Genomic DNA, 20,609 nt, shown 5'->3' with positions numbered 1-20,609 from the left:
ATAGATTTTTAAAGGAAATTTAATAAAACGTGTAAAGAGAATTGAGATTCATCCCTCACCTGTGAGTGTTCATCCTTCGTTGCCAAAGAAGACCATGTCATCGGAGAAATAATGACATAACTTGCACTTGACTTTGTTTTGAGTGAGGGAGGACTGTGCAGGTCACCAGCCTCACTTCTCCTCCAGAACCATCTGAATCCAGTGATCAGATATTCATCAGGATGACTGGAGATGACCCAGGATGAGACAATTGGGGTTAAGTGACTTGCCCAAGGTCACACAGCTAGTGGGTGTCAAGTGTCTGAGATGAGACTTGAACTCAGGTCCTCCTGACTCCTACACTGGTGCTATATCCACTGCACCATCTAACTGCCCCTGCCCTCACTTACAGCATTCCTAGGGCAGTCAATGTCCCAGATGGGTATAGAAGAGGTATAACTCATTCTTAATTGCCTTTTGTTTTATTTATTTCCTTTTGTGAAGGGTTAAGAGATCTAGAATCACTCCAACCAAATGAGCACATCAGTGCCTCCCTTCTCCAAGGTAGATTTTTCTTACACTAAATAATTCTTGTCTTTTACAGTTTCCTCTTTTTTCAGACAGTTGTACTTAATTAATTTGTAATGCTACTGATGGAGAAATAAACATATGGTTAAATAAAAGAAAGTATCTTCTTAGAAAGGGCCTGTTCTTCCTAATATAAATGGTTCTTTCTATATTTCAGTTATAAATATTTTCAGGAGCCAATGTCCTAAAAAAAATTGATTCTAATTCATTAATACATCCTCAACTATATCTGAACATTGCTTTAGCCAGGACTGGAATATTTGATGCTACTCCAGAAGAATGTAAGCACTCTGGGAGATCTTAAGGAATTTTGACTTTGTATCCCCAGTGGCTTGCACACAGTAGGCACTTATTAAATGTTGAATTGTTGCATTTGTTTCTTCAATCCTCTGTGAGAGAAGGAAAATTAAAGGGAGATTAGGGGGGGAAAGAACTTTTCATGATATTTATCCTCCTTTCTCAGAGTACCTGACAACGTTTTATGTCAGTTTTTCACATTACATAATCCTGAGATACATCATAAGCTTTCTTAGCATGGTGGGGACTGGGAGAAATAAGTCTTCAAAAAGAAAAGGGAGCTGAGTGGTACAAAAAGATTGATGGCTGACTTGTTTGGTAATTGCCAACAAATGAGAAAAAACTGATAGGTTGAAATATTGGGAAACGCTGGATGAATGATGGTATATTAACAAGAAGCCATGTGGCCAAGAGCCTCTCTCTCAAGGTGCAGCACAAGCCCCCTCATCTCCATGAAGCATTTCCTGAGGAACCACTCCAATGATTGCTATTCCTCCTTAACCGCCTTGAATTTAATCGCCTTCGATTCATTTGTATTTACTCTCCTTATATTTATTCTATAGAAATGTTAGTGTTATTTGTCCTTCATTTCTGAAGAGGACCAGTGACATCATGAGGGTGATGCCTTGACTCATGCATGAATGGGATCGAAGTGAGGCAGAGTCACACAAAGTCGTCAGTCCCATTCTCTGTTCCACAGTCATCAGAGTCAGTGGCAAAACAAAAGCCAAGATGCTTGGCAATGGCCTGGGATGCAGTGGATGACCTTTGATGGCCAACCACGCTCAAGCACTCCACAGCATCTTCTTCAGCCACTTCAGTGGCCATTGGAACAAATTGTTCTCATCTGCCCATTCCCCCAGGGAAAGTCTTCACATGCTTGGAGTAGACACCCCCATAATTCACTGATGGGTTTGTGACCCATCAGATATCCTCTATCTGGTTTAGCCCATGTGCTGAGATGGCTTACCAGGGTATGGCCACTGTGCACCCTACAACTTCTTGGAGATATGGGTGAAACTTGAGTGCCAGGTAGACACCAAAAGTGGATGAGCAACCCTGAAAGGGGTTCAGCAAGCCCTCGCAGCAGAGGTATTAGTCCTCCCTGAACACTCCAGAAATCCCCTAAATACATATACATATAAATATGCATATATATATGCACACATACATAGGTACTTGTTGAGTCACTTAGAATGTTAGTTCCTTGAGAATAGAGATTGTTTCCTTCTTCTCATTTATATGCAATGCCTGGCACATAGTATATATTTATTAATTGATTGCTTGGTTATTAACTAATTGATTAATTAATTGATTGATAATTAAATCATTGATTGATTGAGAGTCAACAGACCTGGAATCAAGTATGCATCTGTCTGTCTGTCTCTCTCCTTTCCTCCCTTCCTTCCTCCTTCCTTCCCCATATAAATGGCATGGAATATTATATACGGTATTATAAAATTGTGATAAATATGAAAAATTCAAAGCCTTTGCACAAAGCCAAGGTATCAGAATTTTAATTTAATTTAATGAGAAGACTACTTTTCATAATGTATAGGGTGTGATAGATATAGATTTCCTTCCTCCAAAAAGACTTTCCACATTCTGCTTTACCGATAAGATGCATTACTTTGATAATAAGTATTTGGGAGCTACTGTCACTTCACTGAGGGGAGGGAGAGCTACTATTTATTAGCTGAGGTGCAAGATACTCTCTTAGACAAGGCCCCATTTGAAAGAGAGGCCAGAATGAAAAGACTGTGAAATGCACCAAAAAAAATATGCCTTTTTCTTTTTGAATAGTCTCTTTATTCAATGTCTATAGTACAGTTACTTTTTCCCAAATGCTTTCTGTGCAGCAGGGAATGAGCAGAGTCACTGTGACTTATCTGAGCAGTAGCAACTGGGGGGAGCACTAGAAAATTCATTGTCATCATTCTGTGAATGCAGTAGGAAGAGGAGTTTCATTTTAGGCTTATTAGGATTTAGCATCAGAGGAGAACCCTGAGCATCCTGAAGTCTCTGCTTGGTTTTCAGCCCCAGAAACTTCCAAACAAAATGCTAATCACAATTCCCTCTGTTCCTGAAACAGACAAAATTGGCCAGATAGCCAAAGAATGGGAAGTGATTTCCTAGGAATGATGGGCTCACCCCCTTTCATTCTGATTGAGTCCTTACCATTCTTGGGGAGAAGCATTTTAGAGGATTCCATTTAACAATTCATGAGCTATTTCAGTGAATCATCTTCTCCCGAGAAATATGTGTGTCTGTGTGTGTCTCACATTTTCTCATCTTTCCCATCAAATTCCATGTGGTCCTGTCTATAAGCTACATAGGGACATCCAAGTCTACCATTCTATCCTTGACACCAACCAATTTCCTCAATAAATATTTATTAAGTTTTTATTATGGGTCTGCTCATATATACATGTGAGCTACATAGGGACATCACCTTGACACATCCCACAGAGGTCAATGTCCTTTCAGGGATGGACTTATTTACTCAATAAGCCAAGTCCCCTCTGGCTCAGGATATTAGTATATTTTCCTTCCCAGTCCCCACAATAGTCTGTAAAAGTCCAACAGGATTCAAAAGACACCAAAATAAATTAAGATTAGGGTTAGGGTTATATGAATTGTTATTGACATCATACTTCTTGTATTTAATCATGGTGGAAATGAGCAAAAATAAATAAATGAAATATTTAGCAAGTATTGGGTGAGTGGCACTTTTCACAGTACTTGGCCCATAATAAATACTTAATAAATGTTTATTTACTGACTTACTGAGCAGGCCCTATACTAGACACCAATGGTAGAACAGGATTGGATTCAAAGCATAAAAAGTAGATTGTCTTCTTATGAGTAAACTAGTTGATGTAGAGGATAGAGTGGTAGAGTTGGAGTCAGAAAGGAAGATCTAAGTTTGAATTGTGAGTTTGATACTTACTGGCCAAGCCATTTGTGTCTTAGCTTCCATTTTCTCATCAGTACAATGGTAACAAAAATAACACAGAACCTACCTCACAGAGTTGTTGTGAGAATCAGTGAAATATAGAGCACTTTGCAAAAGTTAAAGCATTCTACACGTTAGTTATTCTTATTAGCTCTAAAGGAGTTCCTAATCTGATTGAAAAGAGAAGTCTTGTGTCCCAGGTAGGCTCTAGAAGGTCAAGGATGGAATCTTGTACTTCTTTCCTAACTTCTGTAGTCTCCATAGAATAAAGTGTAAGGAATATAAAAAATGATAAATATATGCTAATTGAACAATCTATGTCTGTGAATTTCAGTAAATGAATCTTAATTCAGTGTCTGAATGAAAAAACCAGTGAGGGGGGTGAGGGCTATAACAATTTTATGGTTAGACTAAAATGGGCAGGGGATTTATTTTCTGCAACAGTTGATCAATTGCCAATCTATTTTATATTCTGGCATCACACACACACACACACACACACACACACACACACACACACACATACACACAGAGGTAGTAAGAAAAAAGTGGCATAATATGTTAGAAAGAGCATTGGGTTTAGAGACAGATGTCCTGGGCTCAAATCTCTGTCTTATTCCTGAGTAACTGTGACTCTAAGCAAATCACTTACCCCTTCTGGACTTCTGTTTCCTTATCCACAAAAAGAGCGGATTGCGTTAGGTTATTTCCAAATTCTCTTCTAATTCTAAATTCTATTCATCTTAGTCTTGCTATAACTGCTATATTCAATGTCCATGCCCTGAGATTCTTTACACTTAGACCTTTTGTTTTTATTCGGTCATGTCCAACTCTTTGTGACCCCCTTTGGGATTTTCTTGGCAAAGATCCTGGAATGGTTTGCCATTTCCTTCTCCAGCTCATTTTTACAGATGAGGAAACTGAGGCAACCAGGATTAAATAATTTGCCCAAGGTCACACAGTTATTAAGTTTTGAATTTAGGAAGATGAGTCTTCCTGACTCTAGGCCCCCGGTGCACTGTGGCACCACCTACCTACTCCACAGCTGGACCTACATTATATCAAAGTCTTTTGATATTTTAATAGCCTAAATTCCCTGAATCAATGAATGAATGGATAAATTAATTGGTTAATTGATTTTTAAAACCATTTATATTTGTCATTCTGATAAGGATTAGAGTTACAAATTTAAAAAGAAAAAAACTTACATCATACTTGAGAAATAATGCACTTAGTGGAGTTGTGACCAAGGAAGGGAGTTTGGTCTGGAGTCACAAGGAACAGTGAATTGGTCCACAGGGCAGACAGTTGATATACCCATTTCAGAAGCAATGGTGATGTTGATTTTATTACTAAATTACTTATTAGTATTAGTATTTATTTAATATTTAGTAATTAGTAATGCTAATTTAGTAATTAGCATATTACTATACTATATCCAAAACAAGATCTGTCAAGGGGGAGAGGACCTAAGCCAAGATGAGATTCAAGAAAGAAGCCACTCAGTAATGAATTCTGATTTAGGAGAAAATAGGATTCCAGGATCATTTCTAAATACTGCACTAGCTTCTAGTTTGTCCTAATACAGGCTTTTTAAGCGCATCATAGGACAGAGCATTCATTCACTGGTTTTAATAGAAAATGTCTATTTCAAGTGCAGTGATAGTTGAGTGGCAAGCTCCTAAAAGTCTTCGCATGCAAGCTTAAAGCTTGTCAGAAATGTTTAGTGAATTGCTGGGTTACCATTAGGCTAGACTACAATCCTTTGGGGGATGACTGTCAATTTCACACAGCAGTATCCCAAGATGCTTTGGTTCTTGTCAAACGGGGCATGCAAGAGAAGCCTTTGGAGAAGGGCTCACTGCGTCACTGCATTCATTCGACATTTCTACTTTATTTCATGTACTTAGTTTAAAAAATCGGTGTTTTAGAGTAAACCCAACAGAATTCTGAGTGATTAGTAGCAAAGATGTTCTGAAGGAGTCATCTGGATCCATCCAGCACCTGGGAAAACCTGCCCTTTGGGGAAGTTGGCTAGCCAGCTCATTATGCCACAGGGACCCAGCAAGCATGGATCCTACAAGGTGGGATGCCTTGGATCTTTCTATCTTTCTAATTGGAGATTATTCAGTGAAGACACAAAGAAAGAAAGCTTTCCTGATTCCCTCAGCTACTATATCTTGTAGGTACCTAGTTATTTACATGGTGTCTACTCCCATGAAAATGTAAGCTCTTTTAGGGTATAGACTGTTTTTGTCTCTCCTTGTATCGCTAGCACTTGGCACAGTGCCTGGCATTTAGTATGTGCTGACCAAATGCTGGTTGACTGACTAGCTAGGTATCAGCTGAAATAAGCTATAAGAGGGAAATTCAGCCTGCCAGAGCATACCAGTTGTATCAACTAGGATAGGAATATGTGGTATGCCACATATAGCAGAAAGAGCACTGACTCTGTTGCCAGAAGTTTTGAGTTACAAGTTTGCCTCTTGCTACTTACTACCTATATGAACTTGTGTGTTTATCCTTCATTGCTGAAGAAGGCCATGCTATCAGAGAAATAATGACATGACTTTCACTTGACTTTGTTTTGAGTGAGGGAGGGCTGTGCAGGCCACCAGCCTCACTTCTCCTCCAGAGCCATCTGAATCCAGTGACCAGAAATTCATCAGGATAACTAGAGATGACCCAGGATGAGGCAATTAGGGTTAAGTGACTTGGCCAAGGTCACACAGCTAGTAAGTGTCAAGTGTCTGAGGTGAGATTTGAACTCGGGTCCTCCTGACTCCTGCACTGGTGCTCTATCCACTGCACCACCTAGCTGCCCCTTATATATAAACTTGAATGAATGAACACATGAATGAACATAAAATATTAAGCACTTATTATAGTCCAAGCACTCTGCTAAGTAGTAGAGATAAAAATAGATAAATAAGGCAGTCTTTGGTCTCAAGAACCTTATTTTTTAATATGGAGAGACAAGAAATATAGGAAAATTTAGCTGTAAACCAGATGGAAAGGTTCCATGGTCCTTAGAGTGCAACAGGAAAGCAGATGGCAATGCATTTTTTAAAATGTCATTCCACTGATAAAATTGTAATTGTTGTGGGTGTTAAACCATTTGATGGCGTCAAGGTCTTCGGTGAGAAGAATTTTCTTTTCCAGGTTTTTAGTAGCAGTAGCTACTGAAGAGGTGAGGGCTGCAGTACCAGCAGGTGCTTGGCCACATCTCCATAAGGGTTGCTCCCCTAGACAATGAGGACCAGGGCTAGAAGCCAGACTGATAATCTAGGAGATGCTCCTATTCCTGGAGAATAGCATCTTGGGCTGTCTCCATTTGGCACTGAGAGAAGGTGGTGATCAAGGTCATGGTGGTGATTTGACATCGCTGGCACATGCCACCTCTTGTCTCTCCCTCAAGATTCCCTGCTACTTCAGGGAGGCTGGCTTACCTAACCAATTGATGGTAGTTGGTCAGCAGTTGACCTTGGTACAAGCTACTTAACCTGATGGGTCAGCTTCTATTTTCTCATATATCAAAGAGGGTTGGAATAGTTGTCCTCCAAGGTCTCCTCCAACTTTAAATTGATGATTTTAATGAACCCATAAACTTTCACTGTCATTTGAGGGATCTTGAACAGTGGTGCTGCATGAGCCCTAAGTCATTCATCCTTCCTGTAGATATTCAGAAAACTTAGTTTAGGCATGTGTTAGGGTTGCCTAATCTGATCCAGCTTGTTTAGGGTTTTCTGTGTTGTGTGTGTGTGTGTGTATACATGTATGTTTTACTATTCCACAACACTGTACAATGGAAAGAACACTGAATTTGAACTCAAAGGACCTGAATTCAAATCTTCCAAACAAACGTATTGTATTATATTATCAACCTGCTTTTATTATCAACCACTAGACTTTCCAACTTCCTCTCTGCATTGAATGTGTTATCTAGGGATCAAAAAGAGGACATGATTTCTAGAAAGTCTCACAAGCACTATGCTTTGGGTTGTTGTTTTTTTCTTGCCGTTTTGTGGTTCATTGTGATGGGGGCTGGAAAACACACCTTTCCTTGATGTCCAGAAGGGGAAATTTGGTATTTTTTATTTAAAGTTCAAGTTTTAACTAGTTCAATCAGCACAAAGTTTGATTCTTCCACAGCTCAGCAAGATGAACATGAGTACAGAGAACCTTGCCTTTTCTGGGACAAGTCCAATTTTCCAGTTACCATTTCTGTCTAGATTTAAGCTATCAAAATCATTGTTCTTCTAAGACTCATCCTAATAATAACCTAAAGTTGCATAGCAGTATAGAGCTTTAAAAGCATTTTAATTTTGCTGATGCACAGCTAAGATTACATCATTACTCTGCTCCAAAATCTATAGTAGTTTCCCTTTACGTACAGAATAAAATGGAAAGTAATTATTTGGCTGTCTAGTTTAACCTGAATTTGAGCCATGTCACTAGTGGGTGGTGGTACATCAATCATTCACAATCCTCCAATGATGAGAAACTGACTGCATGCCAATGTCTCTGGACAACTCTCGTTGTTAAGAAGTTTTTCCTTTAATCCAAAATCTACTTCTCTAAGACCCATTTGGCCTTGATTCTGTTCTCTGGGGCCAGATCAAGGCCTTACACAGTCTGATTTCAATCTACTTCTCCAGTCACATTATTTTCCATCATATTACTACTCTAGGTTACAGTTAAAACTAGACTACTCAACATCGCCTGTTCTTACCTTGCCTTCTCCTGTCCTTCCCTCCTGTCCAGCATATGGGGCTGGCCTAAATGCTTAGAATGGGCTTTGATTCTTATTTACAATTGGTTAAATGTCTCCCTTCAAGAAATCATTTCATGATCTCCTCCTCCCTAAAGACTTAATCCTGCCCCCCCCCCCCCCCCAGCCAGGGCGGTAATTTTTCTCTCTTCAGATTTCCCTGATACTTTGAATTTCTCCCTTGCACTTTGAACTTTCTGCCTTTCTATTTGATATTCAGCAGATGCTCAGTTCTCTCACTAGATTATAGATTTTCTCCAAAAAATCTATAATCTAATGAAGAATTCCTCTTCGTGCTTACCACCATGCCTTGTACATAGCACCTGCTTAGTAAATTCTTGGTGCTGAATTAAATTACGTCACTAGATCCTTACAATATATAGTATAAGCTCCTTGAGGACAGGGGTTATTTTAAATTTTGTCTTTGCATCTCTAACACTTAAAACAGTGTAGGTAGTTAATAAATGCTTACTAAATCATATGGGTTATGGCAGATGACGATAGGCAATGCATCCTCATTGTATGGGTGAAGAAAGTGAGACCAAAGACCTTAATTACCAAATACGTGGTGCTAGTGGCTGCTGTTCATCCTTTGCTCTCAAAGAGAAGCAATGACATCATGACCATGATGACTTGCCCATGAGTTGGATGAATTAAAAGAAGGGCTCCAACCCAGGTCTTCCAAGTCCCACATACGGTGCTTTCTACTCTCCCTTGATACGTCTTTGTCAGTTACAAATTCCAGTAATTACATTATTTCAAGGCTAGAGAGTGTTTCTGTTATTGAATGAGTGCCATTTGTTTCTAAATCTTGTTTTCTTCTCTGTTTTCTTTAGACTCCTAAGGACCCAATCCCTAGAATGGTACTACAATAATGTGAAAAGCCGCTTCAAACGTTTTGGCAGTGCCAAGGTCCTGAAGAATTTGTACAAAAAACACAGACTGGAGAGTGGAGCTTGTTTCGACATAATAGGTATTGGGCTCTGTTCCAGGGACTGCTAATTGTCTGATGAAGGACAGATCACATCATTGTGAATGAGTCTGAGGTACAAGTGATGTGAACCTGGAAATGGGTTAGGTGGAAGTCAGTTATATGGGAGGAGTGGAAATACATTTGAACATCCTTGCTTGACTAAAAGGTTAAAAATACACAATCAGGGAGAGGCAAGGACAGTGAACAGGAGTCCTCAATCTAGTTATCATTGAGTTTTTGTAATACTTCCTTTGGGCTACCATTAAGTTTTAGAATTACGGAGTCCTGGAGTTAGAAGAGACTTCAGAGGCCGCCTAATTTAACCTGAACTTGAGCCAAAAAATCCCATCTATAATGTCACCAGTGGGTGCTTGTACATCAATCATTCAAAATCCTCCAGTGATGAGAAACTGACTACATACCAATGTTTCTGGACAACTCTCGTTGTTCAGAAGTTTTTCCTTTAATCCAAAATCTACTTCCCTAAGACTCATTTGGCCTTGATTCTGTCTTCTGGGGCCAAGAAGAGCAAATCTAGCCTTCTCCTCCCAATAACCTTTCAAATACTGAAGACAACTATCATTTTTCCCATCACTCACATATACATCACCAGTATTACCACCAAGATCACCACCACATTCTAAATCTTCTCTTTTCCAGGCTAAATATCATGAGTTTTGTCAACTGATCTTCATATAGCATCATCTCTAGGCCTCTAGTCACCCTCTTCTGGACATAGTCTATTTTGTTCACGTCCTTCCTAAAACATGGCACCCAGGACTGGACATAGTATTCCATATGTTGCCAGAGTAGAACAGACAGCATTTATATAGTATTTCAAGGTTTACAACATTGAACCTAGTTCTTAAAACCAACCTAGTTCTTAATACTCTACCTTGATGAATGAATGTAGCCTAAAACTGCATTAGCTGGTTAGGCTGTTACATCACATGTTAAACCTGCAAATTCTATGAGTAAAACAAAGAAACCAGTTCAATAAAGGATCAAAACTCGGTTTTCTATGGTAAATTGTGTTTGGGTTAGAATAAACTTGAAAGATCTTTTACTTCTAGCTATAAACCTGGTCAAACTCTCCTAGATTCACTTGCCTGCTTTACATAGATACAGATAAACAGGGAAGAGTATACTTACTCTAATATTTTGGGTTCAAATCCTATCTCTCCCACTTTCTGTTGATTTGACCTTAAGTCTCTTAACCCTAAGTTTCTCTGTCTATTTCATCTATCTAATTAGATGGCCTCCAACGTTCTTTCCAGCTGTAACTCAATGATCCCATCATTTTATGACCTTTTGATCTGGTCTTTTCTATATAGTTAACCCAACTCATTAATCCAAAGGGCTTTAAGTGTTAAAGAGCTCTTATGAACCCTATCCAATCAACAAATATTTCTTGGGCATTACCATAAAGGAGGCACTTCATATTTTTAGATTAACCATATAAACTAATAAATTTTTGCTAGTTGATAAAATTAATTTTTGTATTCTTTCCATGGCAATAAACACACCTCAATAATTGTTCCTTTCTAAATTCAAATATGGGTTTATTTCTCCCTGCACATTGTAGGCAGGATAGATTCCATTTTAATTCTAGATCTCTGTGGGATATTGTTAATTATCTCCTGAAGTGAACTCAAGCATTTTTTCTATAAGGACTTGTCTGATCTCCCCAGTTGCTGTTGGCTTCCCCTGCAAAATGGCCTCCTGTTTATTTTACATAGTTTTGTATATACTTATATATGCACATGTCATCCCCTGCAATAAAATTTGGTAAGCACCTCAAGGACAGAGATTATTTCTTTTTTTATGTTTGTATCCCTAGGACCTGGCGCAGTCCTGGCACATTGTAGATGCTTAAAAAGAGCTTGCTGATTGATTGCTGACTTTGCTAATCAAGGGGATAGGCCTCCCCCATTGTACCAATGGGTTCAGATTTGATCTAAATGGGGGAGAACACTTATTAGTTTCTACCAAATTAGGTTTTAAGAGAGAATTTTACTGTGTAGTATTTCTGTAGTTCTGACAAACAAGTTAATTGGAGTTAAAAATTATTTACTTCAGTCTAATAGTTGTTCAGTCATGTCTGACTCTGCCTGAGAATGTCATGTCATGACTCTTCATGACCCCATTTAGGGTTACCTTGTCAAAGATACTGGAGCAGTTTGCCATTTCCTTCTCCAGCTCATTTTACAGAGGAGTAAACTGAGGCAAACAGGGTGAAGAAATTTTAGGGTGACCCAAGCTAGTAAATGTCTGAGGTCAGATTTGAATTCAGGAAGCTGAGTCCAGCACTCTATCCCTTGTGCCACCTAGGTTATGAAAACTAAGGGATAACATGTCAGAGCAGTGAGAATGGGATAATGAACGCAAAGAATGTTAGTTCAGACTAGAGCCATACTGTCTTCACCACACTGCTGGCACAGGGGCCTAGTTTTGATTAGCAAATGATGCTGAAGAAGAAATACCATCCATCTCATTTTCAGCCTTTTTACTGTTATCATCTCACATTGTTGGGGTTTTCAACACTCTGCTCAGTTCTGTCTCATCTAAAAATAAGATACCCATTTAGGCAAGAGAGAAATAGGAAGGAACTTTTTAATTCATGTGGACTTTCAGATGATTTGTCACAAATATAGGCTTACAAGCTACACAGGAATCTTGTAGCCAAGAGAGAAAAGTGTCCCTGCCTTTTTATCCTCTTCCTTCCTGATTTTCCTGAAATGTTCTTTAAGAACAGGAGCTAAGAAGAGAATAGGATCCTAGGCACTAGGTACTTGAACTTGAAGGGACTGTCCTGGTTAGCTGATCCAAAGCCCTTGTTTTATTTACTTCAATGTTCAGAGCCACTAAACGTCTAATCCAAAATCACCAGCGTTCATGCCCTCAAACTATAAATCCAAAGTTCTTTCCACTGAGCCATACTGCCTCCGTTTCTTAAGCATTTTTCAGAGGGAGACCAGAGCTGCCATTTCATTAGAGTAGGGAAAGAAGACTAGAGAAGAAACTGTCTCTACCAAATGCAAATTAGCTGCTGCCCTTCAATTTGGAGACTTAGCATGTTGCCCTGGGAACGGAGATGTGATAAGATTTTGCCCTGGTCAAATTCAATGTGACTTGTACCTGACTGAGAAGCCTGCCTTCTATCCACATTGCTGCCTCTAGGCATTGCTATCCCCTTTGAAAGTGAGCTCTATTTCTGTTCCTATGAGAATAACCATGGTATCTGTAACTTAAGGGTTGGCTAATTATAAATGGGATGATTAGGTAATATGACCAATTCTACAAGCTATATACAATTAGTCTCATTGCTTTATATTTCTCCTCTGCATCTCATTACACCGTGTACATCATGCACTTTCCTACTGTGCTCTGTACTCTGTGTGTATATTTGTACCTGTGTCTTATCACCCCATTTATTTCCCTCCTCCATCCTTCTCAGTGGGCCTCTCCTTCTGTCTCCCTCCCCTTCTCCTGTCCTCATTCTTTGCCTCTCATCGTGCCAGGGACAGAGGCTACAAAGACAAAATGAAGGCAGTCCCCATCATCAAGAAGTTTGTATTCCATCAAAACTCAGAGGAAAACAGGAAAGAGAGACAGAGAGCATATTAAGATGTATTTAAGTCCTGTCACCTGATTTCAATTTGGCAAAATCCAATCTTATTCAGGACAAAGGGTTTAACGTTCAACTTCTTGGCCCTTTCAAGTTCTGCTTCTTTATGTTCATATGATGCATGCCAAAAGTCTTAGAGCAAGTAAATAAGCTGTAAGTTATTAAGGCTTAATACTCTACTGCTTTTCCTGAAATGTGCCTTGAAAACCAGAGCTAAGAAGAAAGTAGGACCATAGACCCTTAGGACTTAGCTCTTGACGGAACTTTCATGATTATCTGATCCAACCCCCTCATTTTCCCTGAGATCCAGAGGTATGAGGCCATTATAGTAATGTTATTGATAAAAGTTCCCAACTTAAAACCAAACAGTAATTTAAGGATAATCTGGTTCAGACAGATCTGCTATTTATTCTTTGTATTCAAACAACCATTAAGATAAAATCTTGCTTCCATGTCAAGTCTATGCAGTTGACGTGGTTCAGTCATTTGAGTCATGCTCAACTCTATGGCCTCATTTGGGATTTTCTTTGCAGAGATACTGGAGCAGTTTGCCATTTCCTTCTCCAATTCATTTTACAGATTAAGAAACTGAGGCATACAGGGTTAAATGACTTGCCCAAGGTCACATAGCTAGTAAGTATATGAGGTCAGATTTGAATCAAAGTCCTCTTGACTCAAGATCCAGTGCTCCATCCACTGTGTCACCTAGTTATCAATGGTAATTAAATGACTTCCCTAAATCAATGCATAAAACAATTTATTTCTCAAAAGGAAGTCAAATACACTATGATTCAACTTTCTCTTCTGTTTCCATATTTTCCTCAGAGCCTCTAGGCTGGATGTGTTGGGGGTGGTAAGGAGAAATTCTTGACATTGCATATGGAATGTTTGGGCTCTCTTAGTCTAGCAAAATGAAGAACAGGAGAGAGAAATAGGTGTGGCATGGCATTGATCAGTGTGGAAGAAGCCAGTGAAAACTTAATGAGCCAAATCCAGGCACATTACATTGGCACACAGTGCTTTTTAAAAATCAATTAGTATGGCTGGCTCGATAGGTGGTAGCTACCAATGATTGTATAGAGAAGAGTGTTTTTCAAATTGTATCCCAGAGAATTCTTTGGATTCTATGAAATTATCTATGAAAAGTTGTAAGGGGAAATAAACACCCCAAGTAATTCCCCTCTGCTTTGTTCTCTTCTGTCAGTTGTATACAATGTGCTTGTCCACTTAAGAGGATTCAAGTAAGTTCAAGAAAACTGATCTAAGCTGATAACAGTACTGGAAAGCTGGCTTCTTATTGGTCTTGGATCATAGAACTTGAAGGAACTCCAGAATTTCTTGTGCTTATATAATGCTGTCAGGGGCAGCTAGGTGGTGCAGTGGATAGAGCACCAGTGCAGGAGTCAGGAGGACCTGAGTTCAAATCTCACCTCAGACACTTGATATTCACTAGCAGTGAGACCTTGGGGCAAGTCACTTAACCCCATTTGCCTCGTCCTGAGTCATCTCTAGTTATCCTGATGAATATCTGGTCACTGGATTCAGATGGCTCTGGAGGAGAAGTGAGGCTGGTGACCTGCATAGCCCTTCCTCACTCAAAACAAAGTCAAGTGCAAGTAATGCCATTATTTCTCTGATGGCATGGTTTTCTTCAGCAGCAAAGAACGAACATACACACACACACATAATGCTGTCACTTTACAGATGCGAAAACTGAGGCCCAGAGAGATTAGGTGATTTACCCAAGGTCACATAGGTGGTATCAAAAATGGGATTTTGACCCAGGTTCTCTGATCCCACAGAAAGTGTTCTTCTCACTGTATCATGCTGAGCTGAGATCCAGTCAGTGATTGTGCCCCCTCAGAGATGGCATGCAAGTATTTGATTATTGGTGTGTGTCAATAGAAGGTCTGAAAAATAATCAGCACTAATTTACAATCGTAGATGTTTTAACTTTAAAGTATTTTTATACCAGTGCCCATAAAGGATATTTGGGTAATATCAGGACGTCTGAAGAAATAAGGAAACAAAAGTACTATTGTTAAACTAAAACTCTGATGATAAAACAAGCATCTATGCACCTAGTTTATGAATCGAATCCCAGTTACAGAGGAAACACAAACCCAGTAATAGCTACCTCCAGCTTGGGTTGACTTTTGATGATGCTGATACACAAATTTTAAAAAGAGTTCCAAAATTAGCGAGGCATTTATAGAAAAACATAACTAATTTAAAGACTTTCAAAGCTCCAAAGTGAAAAAGATAGTCATTTGACACAATCCCTTCAAAATCCTTCTCTGCATATTTTAAGATGAAAGGAAAATGGAAAATATTGGGAAGCATTTTACAAATGAACTGTGTCTGCAACACAGTCCCTTCCCTTCGCCCTTATTATATAACCACAACCTGTTAATTATTTCAGTTTTTCGTCATGTTGTTCAATACAGAATAGAAATTTAAAGATACAAGGGCTTTTAATCAACTGTGTGTTCTTTGGTACAATTAGTGACAGTTTTGCTTTAATCACTCTAAAAGATTTTTACTGCAACACTAGCTTGTCTTTAAAGCAAAGGGTTCAGAATTCCAGTTAGGTAACAAACTGAGGTAGGAGCAAAGCTTCCATCCTTACCCAACTCAAAACAATAAGAAATGAATTGATCAGATCAATTAAAATCACATGACAAAAAGAGAAATAAACCCACCTCCACGCAAGGTAAAGCCTAAAATAACAGTAAAAGTTTACATGAAAGACTTGCTATACCTTATGATACCCAGCCTGTACTGGTACTCAAGACAGCTGACTTTAATAGACCTACGTGTCAACTTTTAGAGATGTGGTAGCTTTTATTCTGTCCCTTTTTTGCAATGTCCCAGTCAGAGCCCCCACTGTCACCCTTGAACAAGGAAAATAGATTAAACCCATCTAGACTCAGGATGGAGAAAACGACCCCTGGGGTTGGGGGGAAGCTCAGCAGTATAAAAATGTCTAGAGGGAAAAGAAAAAAAAATGATCAAGAGGAATAGAAGGTGATAGAACCACATGCATCAGTCTACTTGTGGAGTTTCTACTTAGCAGGAATCCAGGCAAAATAACGTTACCTAAAACAAGAGAAGCAGAAGGAAATTAAGCCAAGGGAAAAAGGTCAAATATAAATCTAGCCCCAAAGCAGAAAAATCAGTAGTGAAGTTAATAAAGAGAAATTCTAAAAGTGAGTAAATAATGTAGAAAAATCTCAACACAGTGAATTAATATTAAGCAATTAATAAAAAGTAGCCCCAAGACTCCTAATGAAAAGTAAAACAAGATAATATATCATATCGGGCTCTCAGAAATAATGGAACAATAACAATCATGGAAATGTTGAGAAGAGGAAAAAAAGACTTAAAAGTTCTAGCAAAAGAAAAAAATAAGGACGGAAATTACAGCAGAATTTAGAAAGGAAATCATAAATCTCAAAGAAGGAATGAATAAAATAAACAATACACAATTTAGATTACAGGATGGGTAAACTCTCCAAACAGTAAGGGATCTGAAAAAGATGATGGAAGATTTAGAACTGCAAATACTGAAGGCTAAGAACACATGACAGAACTAAATAGAAAGAGAACACGTGAATTTTGTGGAAGCCAAAGCCTTGATGATCAGGAGCAAAGGAATAATTTGAAGATAAGACATTATGGAGGGGGGAAAATATGATGAATTAAAAAGCCAAAATTCTGTCAGGTAAAAAAAGAAAAAGAAGAGTGTTCAGGAGTGTTAGAAACCGAGAGCAAAGTAGATAGATTAAATACGGGGATCATCAAAAAAGTTTAAAGTACCACGATATATACGTACATACATATATATATGGGTGAGTATAATTATATATATTCTTTTTGCTTCAGAATTTCTGTGTCAAATAATAATTATTTCAGTCAAGAGAGAGACCTTTAGCTATGAAAGGAAATCAATCTGAATAGCCCAGAAGTAGTTTTTGTCTATAAGAAATTAAAGAAAAAATTGAATTGTGATATTTAAAAAAATCAGAGAGAATATTGCACCCCAAAAAAAATATATCCCAAAAAATGAATCCAATTATTAATTTTAAGAGATAGACTTTCAACAGGAGGGAGTAATTTCTATTAAAGAAACCCTGAGGTGACTAGAATGACATGCAGACATTTCAAAAAAGAGAAATACAACAAAAATATGTATCATTAAAAAGAAAAGGTTCCACAATGAAATCAGTGCTCTTGTACTTCTGTTGTTGGATAAGAATATTGTGCAGTTTTTTTTAACTTCTAATTGTTAAAAGAATACAAAGAAAGCATTTCTGAACAAAGGGTCTAAGGAATGAATAAACTCCGGGTTTTTACAGTGTCAAGATCAGAGGAGGAGGAAGAATTTAAATAATATTCTGTGGATTAGAATCCAAACTCTCCAATGATGAGATCTTTTAGTCTGGGGAAAGATGATGCAAAGGAAAGTTACTCAGGTCAGGAGAGGAGAGGCAAGAGCTAGAGATACACTCATATTTAGCATGGGTTTCAGAAGAAGGTAAAAAGTAGTTTCTTTAGTCTCCTACCCTGCTTTAGCAGCAGTGAAAAAGCAGAGAAAGAGCAGTTGGGAGAAGAGAGAGGGTGGGACAAGGAGCCTCAGGAGAGGAACAAGACTCATGAGCTATCCTAGAAAGAAAATTGTTCAAAGGATATTGGGGTATGTTGCCAGAAAGGTGAAGAGAACAATGGATCATCACTGTGGCTTTTATTTGCGATGCTATGAGAACATCTGGAGATTGCCTTCATTGCCTAAGGATCGCAATTTCCCAAGATACATCCTATTCATGGAGAGGAAGGGTGATATCTCCTTCCTGGGGAGTGCCCAGGATCCAGGGAGCAATGGGGTACATAGGTAAATGTAAAAGAATAGAGTGACACACTATCTCCTTCATGATGTAATACTTCTGTGTGAGAAAAACGGAAAAGGAGAAAGCAGAGAGAGAAGATTGGATGAGAGCTGTTATTTGCACTAATAATTGAAATAACTAGATGATGTTGAAAAACATTTATATTCTTGAAGCTACCTTATGTGAAGAATATAGAAAGAATAAAGAATGAACATATAAATGTAAAGCATATGAAGGGGAGGTTGGATTTCAGAATTGTGTAGGAAATAAAGTAATAAGAGAGATGACCTAACACTTCTTAGAATAGGAAGAATTGAATAAATTACTTATGCCAGGGCACAAAAAATAGATGAAAAATGCAAAAGGCAGAAATAGTAATCAAAACTCTCCTTTAAAGAACATAACAGAACAAAAATAGCAATTGGTAAAAGAAATATAAGTAAAAGATAAAGAAATAAGTGGAGACTAAGTAGTGCATGAGAGGCAGCCTGGTCCAATGGATAAAGGGCTAGCCTCGGACTCAGGAAAATCTGGGTTCAAGTTCTACCTCAAACACATACTGGCAGTTTGATAAGTGCTAGTCACTTATCCTCTCAGTACTCTAGGCTATTCTTCAAGGTACAGAAGGGCAAGAGAATAAATCCTGAATAAAAAGTGGGCAAGAGAATAAATCATAAAAGCAATAAATGTACTAAAGAGTGAAAATAATGAGACATGTCAACATTTTGGAGATGCAAGCTAAAACAATCTTCAAAGGACAAATTAAATCTCTGAAAATAAATATTTACAAAATATGAAATCAATACACAATTTTTAAAACCTAGTATTTTTAAAAAATCTAATACAAAAAGAGACATTATAAAAGTTGCAAGAGAAATAGATCAAATTAAAAGGAATTATAAAAAATTTAAGACATAGCTAGTTTTCTTTAAAAAACATAAAAGGTTGAATAAACTGACTAATAAGAGATAAAATTGAATTATATGAATAAAAATTATCAAGGTAAATTCACAATGAGGAAATAAAAATTATCTAGCATAACTGAAAATTTAAAAGAAATGGATGAATACAGAAAAATAAAGAAAATAGTCATTGCTAGCATTTATGTCTTACTTTAAGGTTTGAAAAGCACTTCATGTCTGTTATCTCACTATATCCTCATAATATCCTTGTGAGGTAGGTGCTACTATTCTGATTTAACAAATAAGGATACTGAGGCTGAGAGAAGTTAAATGATTTGTCCAAGGTCACATAGCTAGGGTCTGAAGAAAGATTCAGACTCTTCCTGATGCCAGATCCAACAATCTATTCACTGTACCACATAGACTCTAGAAAAGTAGAAAAACAGGAAAATAGTTATCTTTAAAAACTCAGTCTCATAAATATAATCAGAACAAGTGATGGATCCATTATGAAGAGCAGGGACAGGATGGTAACCCTGGAACACATAAATTTGTAACTACCCTCAAACTAAAGAGCAATTAATACATATGCAAGAGAAATTATTTTCAAAAATTAAGAAAGAATATATTCTATAAACTCCTTTTAAGAAACAAATATGACCCCTGATATCCAGACGAGGGAATGATAAAGCAGAGGAAGAGAACTTACAGACACCTTTCACTAGCAAATAATGATGAAAAAATTTCAATTAAAATTTTAGCAAAGAACCTCCAGAAATATATTTTTAAAAATCACTCAGTATGACCAAGTTGTAGGTTCTCCAGGATTGTAAGGATCATTTGTTTTAGGAAAACAACTAGCATAATTGGTCATTTAAAAACTGAAACCTTATGATTGTATCAACAGGAAAAGAAAAATAATTCAATACTATGTAATACTCCTTTTTCTAAAAACACTAAAAACTATAACCACGGATGTTCACTTCTTTAACTGGCCAAAAAGTATAACTATATGCAGTGTTTACTGAAAAACACTATCTCTTGGATTTTATATATAGATATAGAAGCATATGCTACATATAATATATATGTATGTATAAAGCATGAGCTCTTGGTTTATATACATACATAAACACATATATTTGCAAGGAATATAAGCAAAAGATAAAGATAGAGAGACTAAGTAGTGACTGAGTGCTAAATATCAACCTAATATAGGGGACAGAGAACTGGCCTTGGATACAGAAATTCTTGTATACTGAGACAGAGATAAACAGACAGACAGAGACAAAGACACACAGCAGTATAGACTGATATTTAGGGAGAGAAGGGAAAGGAATGAGGATATCTATAGCTCCAACTATGTGTTAGGCATTCTGCTAAGTACTTTTTAAAATACCTTATTTTATTCTCACAACAACTTTGTGAAGTAAGTGCTATTATTATCTCCATTTCACAGTTGAAGGAATTAAGGAAGATTGAGTTTAAAAGACTTGCCCATGGTCACAGAGCTAATAAACATTTGTGGCTGGATTTGAACCCACTTCTTGATACCAGGCTCACTGCTCTTTCCACTGTGCTATCAGTTGCCTCTAGGGAGGAGGTAATGTTATTTGCAATAAAGGAACA

The 20,609-nt window shown here is 37.8% G+C and overlaps 1 protein-coding gene across 4 annotated transcripts in view; it reads left to right on the top strand.

Annotated features, from left to right (window-relative positions):
- Nucleotides 1–20,609, top strand: part of MYRIP (myosin VIIA and Rab interacting protein) — a 444,715-nt gene that overhangs the window by 334,214 nt on the left and 89,892 nt on the right. For all 4 annotated transcript variants that reach the window (XM_072651463.1, XM_072651461.1, XM_072651462.1 and 1 more), the window contains exon 4: nt 9,428–9,564. In XM_072651463.1, coding sequence (XP_072507564.1) covers nt 9,428–9,564 — 137 coding nt within the window. The remainder of the gene's footprint in view (nt 1–9,427; nt 9,565–20,609) is intronic.

This window comes from Notamacropus eugenii, chromosome 3 (genome assembly GCF_028372415.1).
Source record: "Notamacropus eugenii isolate mMacEug1 chromosome 3, mMacEug1.pri_v2, whole genome shotgun sequence".
NCBI lineage: Eukaryota > Metazoa > Chordata > Mammalia > Diprotodontia > Macropodidae > Notamacropus > Notamacropus eugenii.
This window is presented reverse-complemented; position numbering and strand designations above follow the sequence as displayed.